Source organism: Diceros bicornis, chromosome 18, assembly GCF_020826845.1.
Source record: "Diceros bicornis minor isolate mBicDic1 chromosome 18, mDicBic1.mat.cur, whole genome shotgun sequence".
In the NCBI taxonomy this organism is placed as follows: Eukaryota; Metazoa; Chordata; class Mammalia; order Perissodactyla; family Rhinocerotidae; genus Diceros; species Diceros bicornis.
Genome location: NC_080757.1, coordinates 45,004,401 through 45,017,818, shown reverse-complemented (window position 1 = coordinate 45,017,818; position 13,418 = coordinate 45,004,401). Strand labels below are relative to the sequence as shown.

At 34.2% G+C, this 13,418-nt stretch overlaps 1 protein-coding gene across 1 annotated transcript in view; it reads right to left on the bottom strand.

Annotated features, from left to right (window-relative positions):
• EFCAB13 (EF-hand calcium binding domain 13) overlaps nucleotides 1-13,418 on the bottom strand; it is a 331,371-nt gene that overhangs the window by 291,943 nt on the left and 26,010 nt on the right. The window contains 1 exon segment of the mRNA XM_058561286.1: nucleotides 12,978-13,121. Coding sequence (XP_058417269.1) covers nucleotides 12,978-13,121 — 144 coding nt within the window.

Genomic DNA, 13,418 nt, shown 5'->3' with positions numbered 1-13,418 from the left:
AAACAAAGCCCAAAGTCAGCAGAAGGAGAGAAATAATAAAAATCAGAGCAGAAATAAATGAAATTGAGACCAAAAAAACAGTAGAAAGGATTAATGAAACAAAGAGTTGGTTCTTTGAGAAGATAAACAAAATTGACAAACCCTTAGCCAGACTTACTAAGAAAAAAAGAGAAAAGGCTCAAGTAAATAAAATTGGAAATGAAAGAGAAGAAATTACAATGGATACCACAGAAATACAAAGGATTATAAGAGAATACTATGAGAAATTATATGCCAACAAATTGGACAATCTAGAAGAAATGGATAAATACTTAGACTCATACAACCTCCCAAAACTGAACCAAGCAGAAATGGAGAATCTGAATAGACCAATCACAGGTAAGGAGATTGAAATAGTAATCAAAAACCTCCCAAAAAATAAAAGTCCAGGACCAGATGGCTTCTCTGGTGAATTCTACCAAACATTCAAAGATTTAATACCCATCCTTCTCAAACTATTCCAAAAAATAGAGGAAGATGGAACACTTCCTAAATCATTATACGAGGCCAACATCACCCTGATACCACAGCCAGACAAAGACAATACAAAGAAGGAAAATTACAGGCTAATATCGCTGATGAACATAGATGCAAAAATCCTCAACAAAATATTGGAAAACTGAATACAGCAATACATTAAAAAGATCATACACCATGATCAAGTGGGATTTATACCAGGGATACAGGGATGGTTCAACATCCGCAAATCAATCAACGTGATACACCACATCAACAAAACAAAGAATAAAAACCACATGGTCATCTCAATAGATGCAGAGAAGGCATTTGACAAGATACAACATCCATTTATGATAAAAACTCTCAACAAAATGGGTATAGAAGGAAAGTACCTCAACATAATAAAGGCTATTTATGACAAACCCACAGCCAACATCATATTCAATGGGGAAAGACCGAAAGCCATTCCTCTGAGAACAGGAACGAGACATGGCTGCCCACTCTCACCATTCCTATTCAACATAGTACTGGAGGTTTTGGCCAGAGCAATTAGGCAAGAAAAAGGAATAAAAGGAATCCAAATAGGCAATGAAGAAGTGAAATTCTCACTATTTGCAGATGACATGATTTTATATATAGAAAACTCTAAAGAATCCATTGGAAAACTATTAGAAATAATCAACAACTACAGCAAAGTCCCAGGGTACAAAATCAACCTACAAAAATCAGTTGCATTTCTGTATGCTAATAACGAACTAACAGAAAGAGAGCTCAAAAAGGTAATACCATTTACAATTGCATCAAAAAGAATAAAATATCTAGGAATAAATCTTACCAAGGAGATGAAAGACCTATACAATGAAAATACAAGACATTATTGAAAGAAATCAACGATGACATAAAGAAATGGAAAGACATCCCATGCACATGGATTGGAACAATAAACATAGCTAAAATGTCTATATTACCTAAAGCAATCTTCAGATTCAATGCAATCCCAATCAGAATCCCAATGACAGGGGCTGGCCCCGTGGCTTAGCGGTTAAGCGCGCGCACTCCACTGCTGGCGGCCCGGGTTCAGATCCTGGGCGCGCACCGACGTACCGCTTCTCTGGCCATGCTGAGGCCACGTCCCACATACAGCAACTAGAAGGATGTGCAACTATGACATACAACTATCTACTGTGGCTTTGGGGGAAAAAATAAATAAATTTATAAAAAAGAATCCCAATGACATTCTTCACGGAAATAGAAAAAAGAATACTAAAATTCATACGGGGCAAAAAAAGACCCCAAATAGCTAAAGCAATCCTAAGAAAAAAGAACAAAGCTGGAGGCATCACAATCCCTGACTTCAAAACACACTATAATGCAATAGTAATCAAAACAGCACGGTACTGGTACAAAAACAGACACACAGATCAATGGAACAGAATTGAAAGCCCAGAAATAAAACCACACATATACGGACAGCTAATTTTCGACAAAGGAGCTAAGAACAAACGATGGAGAAAGGAAAGTCTCTTCAATAAATTGTGTTGGGAAAACTGGACAGCCACATGCAAAAGAATGAAAGTGGACCATCTGCTATCGCCATTCACAAAAATTAACTCAAAAGGGATCAAAGACCGGAAGGTGAGATCTGAAACTATAAAACTCATAGAAGAAAATATAGGCGGGCCGGCCCCATGGCTTAGTGGTTAAGTGCGTGCGCTCCGCTGCTGGTGGCCCGGGTTCAGATCCCGGGCGCGCACCGACACACTGCTTCTCCGGCCGTGCTGAGGCCACGTCCCACATGCAGCAACTAGAAGGATGTGCAGCTATGACATAAAACTATCTATGGGGCTTTGGGGGAAGAAAATAAAATAAATAAAAATTTTAAAAAAAAGAAGAAAATATAGGCAACACGCTATTTGACATTGGTCATAAAGGAATCTTTTCAGATGACATGCCTACCCAGACTAGGGAAACTAAAGAAAAAATAAGCAAGTGGGACTTGAGCAGATTAAAGAGCTTCTACAAGACAAATGAAACCAGAATCAAGATGAACAGACAACCCACCAGCTGGGAGAAAATATTTGCAAAACATATATCTGACAAGGGGTTAATCTCCATAATATATAAAGAACTCACACAACTGAATGACAAAAAAACAAACAACCCGATCAAAAAATGGGCAGAGGAAATGAACAGACACTTCTCCAAAGAAGATATACAGATGGCCAATAGGCACATGAGAAGATGTTCAACATCACTAATCATCAGGGAAATGCAAATCAAAACAATACTAAGATATCACCTCACACCCATTAGAATGGCTATAATCACCAAGACAAAGAACAACAAATGTTGGAGAGGATGTGGAGAAACAGGAACCCTCATACACAGCTGGTGGGAATGAAAACTGGTGCAGCCTCTATGGAAAATGGTATGGAGATTCCTCAAAGAATTAAAAATAGAAATACCCTATGATACAGCTATCCCACTACTGGGAATGCATGCAACGAACCCAAAAACAACAATCCAAAGAGGCTTATGCACCCCTATGTTCATTGCAGCATTATTCACTATAGCCAAGAAATGGAAGCAACCCAAGTGTCCCTCAACTGATGATTGGATCAAGAAGATGTGGTATATATATACAATGGAATACTACTCAGCCACGAAAAAGACATAATCGTCCCATTTGCAACAACATAGATGGACCTGGAGGGTATTATGTTAAGTGAAATAAGCCAGAAAGAGAAAGACAAACATGGTATAATCTCACTCACATGTGGAATATAAACCAATACATGGACAGAGAAAACTACTGTGGTTACCAGGGGCAATGGGGGTAGGGGGTGAGCACAAGGGATGAAGGGAGACATATATATGGTGATGGACAAACAAAAATGTACAATCCAAAATTTCACAATGTTATAAACTATTAAAACAACAATAAAATAAAAAAAAACTATCTATCAGAGTCTTCAAGGCATGCCCCAATGCACACACAAAGTCCTTCTGGTTCTCCTCTGCCTAATAATTGATAACTCATTTGACCATACAAAGGCATCATAAAGATACATGCACACATATAAATATAAAATATAATATAAAAATAAATATATATATATAAAATATAAAAATATAAGAAAAGTTATATTCATTGTGGAGTTGTTTACAATAGTAAGGCAGTTAGGACCAAGTAAATATTCAATAATAAGAGAATAGTTAAATAAATTATAGTATATCTACATTTTTAAGATACTTTGGAACTATTAAAAGTAAAAGGCTGATCTATATCTACTGATATGGAAAACTTTCCAAGACATATTACTCAGTAAAAAAAAACAAAACCATGCTAGACAATAATGTATATAGCATGATCCCTTTCTCTTAAAGTAAAGACATTTCTATTTCTCCCTTTTATTTTCTGAAGGTCTCTTGATTCCTGACTGTATGCTTGGTCTTTCTGCTAGCCTCAATGAGGTCTAGGTCCTCTTGTTCTTTTCCGCCTAAACTCATTTTGTCTTACGAAACATATATAGATATTCATAATTGCATATAAAAAGGATTCTAAGGTCAACATTAAACTATAACAATCTAGGAGGGATTAAAGAGGGTCTTTCACATCTTTATACACTTATATTGCTTGGATATTTTATAAAAATAACATATTCAAGGGACAGCCCAATGCCCTAGTGGTTAAAGTTCAGCGTGCTCTGCTTTGGCAGCCTAAAGGTTCGGTTCCTGGGCGTGAAACCACACCACTCATCTGTCAGTGGCCATGCTGAGACGGCTGCTCACACACACACAAAAAAGAGGAAGACTGGCAACAGGTGTTAGCTCAGGGTGAATCATCCTCAGAAAAAATAAATAAATAACATATTCAAGAATTATGTGTGTTGATTTAAAAGGAAAAAAAGAAACCTGGGACTTCTTGATTGGTCTCAGGACATACAGCTATAAACAGAAAATAAGGTCAAAATAGGAAACTAGGACTTGAAATACCAAAGAATATATGGGAGCAAATAAGCTATCCTAAACTATGGTTCAACACGTAGGCAGTACTTAGGAGTCCAAACCCACATATAAATCTATAGTCAGGAAAAAGCTGTAAGTTGAAAACCAAATAGACAAAGGAGAACTAGGAAAAACCCAATGTCATAGAAATTAATCAAAATGCCAAGTAGGAAGTAAGGAATTAAAAAAGGAAAAGCAAGCCAAGCATCATATCTATATTCTTCATGGCTGCATATGGTAGGCATTTAATAGCATTTATTATATTAATAAATAAACATTACAGAGTTTTTCTTGCCTCTTGCCTCTTGCTTGCTTCAGCAATGTGAAGACTATCACATTCACATATCCTTGATTCTAAGTAGAGAGAGTCTGGTTGACTATAAAAATACATAATCCCAAGGACTGATTATAGGAACTTGATCTTGCCTAATGGAAAAACCAAAGAACTACTAAAATTAGGTCATGAACACTAGAGATCTTTTGGAAACAGACTTTTGGAAACACTATTTCTACCATTTACATGAATAGTCCCTTCCAACCACTTTCTTTACAATTTCTATGTAGTAAGACCCATCAGTATCCAAAATTTTTAGGGAGAAATACAAGTAGATTTCAGACACAGTGAAGAAAGTACTGTAAAAGGTAGAGAAGAAAACAGCTGTAAGACTTCAACAAAGGAAAAAAAACACGTGAACAGAGGCATGGAAGTAAGAGTGAAATTGGCATGTATGGAGATTTATGGGAGCATGGGGTTCTTGTCTGGGAAAAGCAAGGAAAATTATGAAGAGGTAAGGACGTCAAGCATAAGAGTTTGGACTAGATTCACTTGCTAATAGGAAGAGCATCTAAATTTTTAAACAAGAATGACATGACAAAAATTGTGTTTTAAGAAAATTAGTCTAGCAGTTGTGTGCAGGAAAAAGTGGAGACTGGAGATACTAAATTAGCCATGGCAGTGATCTAGATTTTTTAATGCCTTTTATGAAATAACTCATGTCTAATTTTTCTCAACCTTAGACTACTGGGGAAAAAAGTAGTTAAGAGATTCTGAAAAAACATAAATTCATATAACCACCCACCCTAAAAGCAGTTATTATCAAAATCATTCTCTTCTATAATTTTGAAGAATCATCTTTTTACCTGGATCCTGAGAGACCAAATAACAAATATCATTCACAGCCTTAAGGAAATCTGAAAAATCCAGCATTCCATTAACTATAAGAATGGTTCAGAAACAGAAGGAAAAAAACTCCATCAGCAAACTTATCAGTAAACTCACTGAGAACATAAGATAAAAATGCAAACTAAAAATGTGAATAAAATTAACTGATATTAGAATACCATCGTCTATACACAAGAGCAGTCAACATTAACATTCAACATAGAACATAAAAAGAAAACTTATCAGAAAAATATTTACATATTGTACTTATATAGTAAATGGTGTTGCAGCAATAACAATGAACTAGACTAGAACTGGAGATACTGCAGTGCCCTTTGCTCAAGGCTCTAATTTTTATATTTGCAATTAGGTGCAAAAAATACATTCAACTTGCCAATTTTACATACATATGGTTTTACCTTCAAAGGATAGGGCTGATTTCATCATGTCCTAGAAAAGTCCTCTATACCGGTGGTTTTGGGGGAGATTACGGATCCAGTCGAGACTCTAATGAAAGCTTTGCCTCACATCGTTACATCTCTCTCTCTCCTCTCTCTCTCTTTCTCATCACACACAGACACACACAATGTATTAAAACAAATGCACAAAATACTGCACAACATTAAGCCAATTTTTACCCAAAAAATCATCTCATTTTTCATGCAAAAAGTAATGGCTATTTCTTAAAAGAAAAACAATCTAAATTGTACAAATGAAAATTTCAGTAAGAAATTTTTGTCTGGCTTGAATGAGAAGTTGAAATTACGGAGTGGATTTTTGCAAGGTATTGCACAGGTCCTCTCTGATAGCAACTAGAGCTGAAAAATCAGACTTACAATGTGTGCCAAAGCAGAGAATCAGGGTTCTTAGATCTCCATTTCTAGACAAGCATAGATCTATGTCAAAGAACATCTGAATTTTTCAAGATTCTCCAAGTTAAATAACTATGAAGTCACCCTCTGTGTAAAAGCGTTTACATCAATGTTATCTATGTCCAGAAGAAAACGATTATAAATCCACATTGCAATTTAATGTCATCTGACCAAAGTAACCTATAAAAGAAAACTTCAGTTCTTCCAGTGGCCTGCAGGCTTCTACCCGCAGAGAAATTGACAAAGCTTGGTTGTTCTCATTTCCAAACCACAAAAGCACTTTCTCCAATATTGAGAAAGTTTGTCAAGTTGGCTGCCTCAAAACCTCTTTTTCAGTGTGACAACTTGAGAGTGGCTTCTGTTTTCCTTCAAAAACAATGAAACATCTGTACACATTTCAATCAACTACTTTGACTTGTTTTCTGACTTCTATGTGACCCAGGGTTAGGGAAAAGTCTTTTAGATAAAACATCAAAAGTACAATCCGTAAAAGAAAAAAATTGTAGACTAGACTTCATCAAAAGTATGAATGAATACTTTTCAAAAGACACTCTTAAAAGAATTAAAAAACAAGCTATATGCTAGAAGAAAATATTTGCTAATCACATATCCAATAAAGGATTTATATTCAGAATATATCAAAAACTTTCAAAATGTAATAATAAGAACACAATTTTTTTATTGCAGTTACATTGGTTTATAACATTGTATAAATTTAAGGTGTACATCATTATACTTCTATTTCTGCATAGATTACATCATATTCACCACCCAAATACTAATTACAATCCGTCACCACACATATGTGCCTAATCATCCCTTTTGCCCTCCTCCCTCCCCACTTCCACTCTGGTAACCACCAATCCAATATCTGTTTCTATGTGTTTGTTTGTTGTTGTTTTTATCTTCCACTTATAAGTGAGATCACAAGATATTTGACCTTCTCCCTCTGACTTGTTTTGCTTAGCATAATACCCTCAGTGTCCATCCATGTTGTCACAAATGGCCAAATTTCATTGTTTCTTATGGCTGAGTAGTATTCCATTGTGTATATATACCACATCTTCTTTATCCATTTGTCCCTTGATGGGCACTTAGGTTGCTTCCAAGTCTTGGCTATTGTGCTGCAATGAACACAGGTGTGCATGTATCTTTACACATTCATGTTTTCATGTTCTTTGGATAAATACCCAGCAGTGGAATAGCTGGATCAGATGGTAGCTCTATCCTTAATTTTTTGAGGAATCTCCATACTGTTTTCCAGAATACAATACTGGAAATGAAAAATTCACTAGAGGGACTTAAAAGCAGAGCAGAGAATACAGAAGAACAGATCAGTGAACTGGATGAAAGACTAGAGGAAATCACCCAAGCTGAACAGATAAAAGAAAAAAGAATTAAAAAGAGTGAAGACAGTCTAAGGGACCTCTGGGACAACATCAAATGCACTAACATCCATGTTATAGGTGTCCCAGAAGGAGAAGAGAGAGAAAAGGGGGCAGGGAATCTATTTGAAGAAATAATAGCTGAAAACTTTCTGAACCTAAGGAAGGAAACAGACATCCAGGTACAGGAAGCACAGAGAGCACCAAACAAGATAAACCCAAAGAGGCCCACACCAAGACACATCATAATTAAAATGTCCAGAATTAAAGATAAGGAGAGAATCCTAAAAGCCGCAAGAGAAAGACAACAAGTTACATACAAAGGAAACCCCATAAGGCTATCAGCTGACTTCTCAGCAGAAACTTTACAGGCTAGAAGAGAGTGGCATGATATATTTAAAGTGCTAAAAGGGAAAAACCTACACCCAAGAATACTCTACCCAGCAAGGTTATCATTCAGAATGGAAGGAGACATAAAGAGTTTCCAGGACAAGCAAAAATTAAAGGAGTTTATCACCAAGAAACCAGTCCTACAAGAAATGCTAAAGGGACTTATTTAAGGGGCAAAGAGAAGACCACAAATAGGAAAAATTATCTGTTTCCATGATAAGAAGGTAATGGATACAAATGCACAAAAAAGAGGTTAGATATGACATCAAAAACATAAAATGTGGGAGGAGGGGAGTTAAAGAGTAGAGCTTTCAGATAGAGGTCAAACTAAAGAGACCATCAACTTAATATAGATTGCTATATATGTCGGTTACTATAAATGAACCTCATGGTAATCACAAACCAGAAACCTATAATAAATACACAAAAAACTAAGAGAAAGGAACCCAAACATAATACTAAAGAAATCCATCAAACTACACGGGAAGAGAGCAAGAGAAGAAGAAAGGAACAGAGAAGAACTACTAAAACATCGAGAAAAAAAGTAAAAAAATGGCAGTAAGTACATACTTATCAATAGCTACTTTAAACATCAATGGACTAAATGCTCCAATTAAAAGGTATAGGGTGGCTGATTGGATATAAAAAACAAGATCCATATATATGCTGCATACAAGAGACATGCTTCAGACCTATAAGACACTCACAAACTGAAAGTGAAGGGATGGAAAAAGATACTCCATGCAAATGGCAATGAAAAGAAAGCTGGGGTAGCAATACTCATATCAGACAAAATAGACTTTAAAACAAAACCTGTAACAAGAGACAAAGAAGGCCACTACATAATGATCAAGGGAACAATCCAATGAGAGGCTATAACACTCATAAATATCTATGCATGCAAAGTAGAATACTATTTTTTAATGGGCAGGATATGTACAGATAGCATATAAGCACATGAAAATATATTCCACATCATTTGATCATTCAGGAAATGCAAATTAAAACCACAATGAGATAATACCGTACATCTATTAGAATGACTACAGTTTTTGAAGGCTGACCAATTCCAGGATTGCCAAGGATAAGGAGCAACTGAAACTCTCATAATACGTTTGCCTGTGGCAATGTAAAATGGTTCAGTCACTTTGCAAACACAGTTTAGCAGTTTCTAAAAAAGTTAAATATATATCTATGTATACCAATCATTCTATCACTAGGTATTTACCCAAGATAAATGAAAGTATAAGACCACACAAAGACATACAAATGAATGTTTACACCAGCTTTATTTGTAATAGCCAAAAAGTGGAAACAACCCAAATGTCCATCAATTAGTGAATAGATAAACAAATTATGGTCTATCCATATAATAGAATACTATTCAGCAATAAAAAGGAATGAACTATTGATACACATGAAAGCATGGATGAATCTCAAGCCATTATGGAGGTTTCTCAAAAACCTAAAAAATAGAACTAGCATATCATCCAGCAACCCCACTTCTGGATACATATCCAAAGGAAATAAAAGCACAATCTCAAAGAGATATCTGCACTCCCATCTTCATTGCAGCATCGTTCACAATAGCCAAGATGTGGAAATAGTTTAAGTTACCATTGATGGATTAATGGATAAAAAAAGTGTGATACACACACACACACACACACACACACACACACAGAGGAATATTATTCAGCCACAAAAAAGGAAATTCTGCCACTTGCAACAATATGGATGAATTTGGAGGACGTCATGCTAAGTGAAATAAGCCAGACACAGAAAGACAAATAACCGTATGATCTCACTTACAAGTAGAACCTAAAAATGTTGAACTGATAGAAGCAGAGAGTAGAGTGGTGGTTGCCAGGGCCTAGTCGGGGGTGGAGGAAGTAGGAAGATGTTGGTCAACAGATACAAACTTCAGGTATAAGATGAATAAGTTCTGGGATCTAATGCACAGCATGATGATTATAGTTAATAATACTGTATCGTATACTTGAAATTTGCCAAGAGAATAGATCTCAAGTATTCTCACCAAAAAAAAACAGGTAACTATGTGAGGTTATGGATGTGTTATTTAGTTTGATTGTGGTAATCATTTCACAATGTAAACATATATCAAGTAATCACACTGCACACCTTAAATATATACAATTTTTATTTGTCAATTATATTTCAATAAAGCTGGAAAAAATAACATAATTTGACATAAACCTTTTTCCTATGGATATGTGCATATCCTTTGACCCAGATTTTTCATTTCTAGAAATCTATCCTATTGAAAAATTTACACAAATGTGCAAAAATTGATGTACAAGGATGTTCTTTGTAGCATTATTTGTAATAGCAAAAATTTTAGAGGCAACTTCACCATTAATCAATATGAGACCAATTAAAATTTATATATATATATTTATATATATATATATAACAAAAGGATAAGAAGGATACCCAACAAATTATTAACAATGTTTACCACTAGGGAGTGAAGAGAAAGATTGGGGTGAAGAGATAATTTTCATTTTGTAATTTATAAACTTCTCTAAGCTAAAAATACTAAATTAAAACAAAAAACAAAACAAAAAACCTCTCTAGGATATGTTCTATGTTCAGTTATTAAACTTTTTCTTGTATTTACATTTATTACCAAGACTCCAGTGTAGGGTTACATTATTTTCAATGTAAAAATTAATAACAAAGGTTTAAATTAACATATGTCATCTAAAATTGGTTGTATGTATTTGGAGTAGACCCTTCACCTTTCCATCCCTCAGTTTCCCCAATAGTAAATCCAGGTGACTGGAAGAGACAATATCTAAAGTCCTGAATATCCAAAGTTCTAAAATTTTATTGCTTTGAATTTCTAATAACAATATTATCTAAAAGCCTTAAAAAGTTCACACTCTTTGACCCAGCAATTTCAATTTCAGTTATCTATCTTTGTCTGATGAGAGACAGAAAGAGAGAGAGAGAGAGAAAATTGTTTCTAACAGCAAAAATATTAGAAGTAACCTATACTTACATAGGTTATTGGTTACATAGGTTATTTTTTTCAAACAATTTTTTTTAATTTGTTTTTCAATCTGTTCATAGAATAACTCACAGCCATTTAAAAAGGCAATGTGGATCTACATTTATTTACACAGAAAGCTGACTACCATATAATGTTAATAGAAAAAGGTAACAAAACTATACGCATGTGAGTCCATGTATGTTTTTTTAAAATCCTGTGTTCATGCATGTTTATACACCACAGTTTTACACACACACACACACAAATACACACATATACACACACTTATAAGTACAAGCTTGGACAAATCCTAGAAAAATATATATAAAAATACCAAACTTTGGCTCTGGGCAACGGGATTACACATGATTTTTACTGTGTCTTTATATTCTTCTGTGCTTTAAGGGAAGAAAATTATTCCCACTTTGGAGAATTATTTTAATATAAATCTCAAAAAAAATCATATGTCAAGAAAATTAACATATAATTAACTAAGTATGTCAGAAAAAATAGAATTGCTTTTTAAGCTTTCTGCAAGTTAGGTTTATTTTATTAATTTATTTTTATACCCTCAGAAAGCTGTCATATAGTAGATGTTCAAAAAATGTTGGAGTGACTTGGAAAGATGGACAGATGGATACATACACACTATTGCAATTTGTCAATTACTACTAGATTGTTTAGTAATATTTCGTTGGTGGTCCATTTTGACTTCTAGGAATTTTCATCTATAAATTTTTTATAATAACAAATCCACTTCTGATATTTGAGCAGCCTGATACTTTCAACCTTAGAGTACTACTTTGCATTTAGGTATACTAAATTTATTTTATTTATTTTCTGATCACTCCTTCAAACTTATCTACCTCATTTTTATTCTAAACTTGTCTCTCCTCCTCAACAAGCTTGGAATGGTCTCTAAATGTAACGAGTTCTCTATTACCTACTTCTTTGATAAAGTCTCAAACACTGACGGCAAAAGAATAATTATTTTTCTAGGTGTTTAAAAATGTAATTATTACAATTTTGATTTGAATTTCCTTGAACACTGGTGATATTTAACATATTCTTAAATTATTATTGGTTATATGTGTTATCTTTCATGTGAAATACTTGTCCACATGTATTGCCTATTTTTCTATTTCATTGTTTGTTACTGATCTGTATGAGTTCTTTACACAATCTGCAAACTAATACTTTGTCAGTTGTATGAATTGCAAATATCTTCAAGTTTGTAACTTGTCTTTTTACTTTAGGATGTCTTTTGATAAATAAAAGTTCTTTTAATATAGCTAAACATATCAAATATATTAATCTCTTCTTTTACACTCAAACGTTTTTGCCTTGTTTAAGAAATTTTCCCTATCCTATACCATTTCACATTCATGCAATTAGCAAAAAATTAAAAGCCTAAAAATACCAAATGTTTATGAGTATGTCATAATCCAATCCAATAATTAGTCAATCCAATTATGTGTACCTGAGACCCAATCTTTTAATATCATTATTGTTAATAAGAAAAAAAGATGCTTTTACAACATATTATAAAGCTTAGCTTTCCTATCATTTGTAATTAATCTTATCAACATATAACTTATATCCATGTTTGTAGACCCTTAAACTAACAATGAAAACATAAAACTTACCATCAATATCAATAGTCTTTAGTGCCTTTCGCATTTCTGAATCACTTATAGAAATCTTCAAGGTGCGATGGATCATTTGTAGATCATTCACATAAATTTTACCACTCCGAATTTTACTAAAAATTCTACAGGCTTTCTGAAGTGCTGAATACATATAACAAAACAGTTAATTAATTAAAAAGAATAATTATCCTTATTCCCCCAACCTTCACTCAAGAAAAAAAATTACTAAAAGAAGAAAGAGAAGCAAATTTTTGTGTTCCAATTCTTTGCCTTCAAATCAATCTGGTGATTTATCTAAGTATGTCTGGAGCCAATGACCTCTAAGTCTACGAGTTTCCTAAAGAACTCTCAGAAACTGTCATAAAAGTCATGCAAGGCTCAGATAGGCAAAGGTTTCCACAACTTTCCCTGGGAATGTTAAATCCTTCTTCTGGGCCA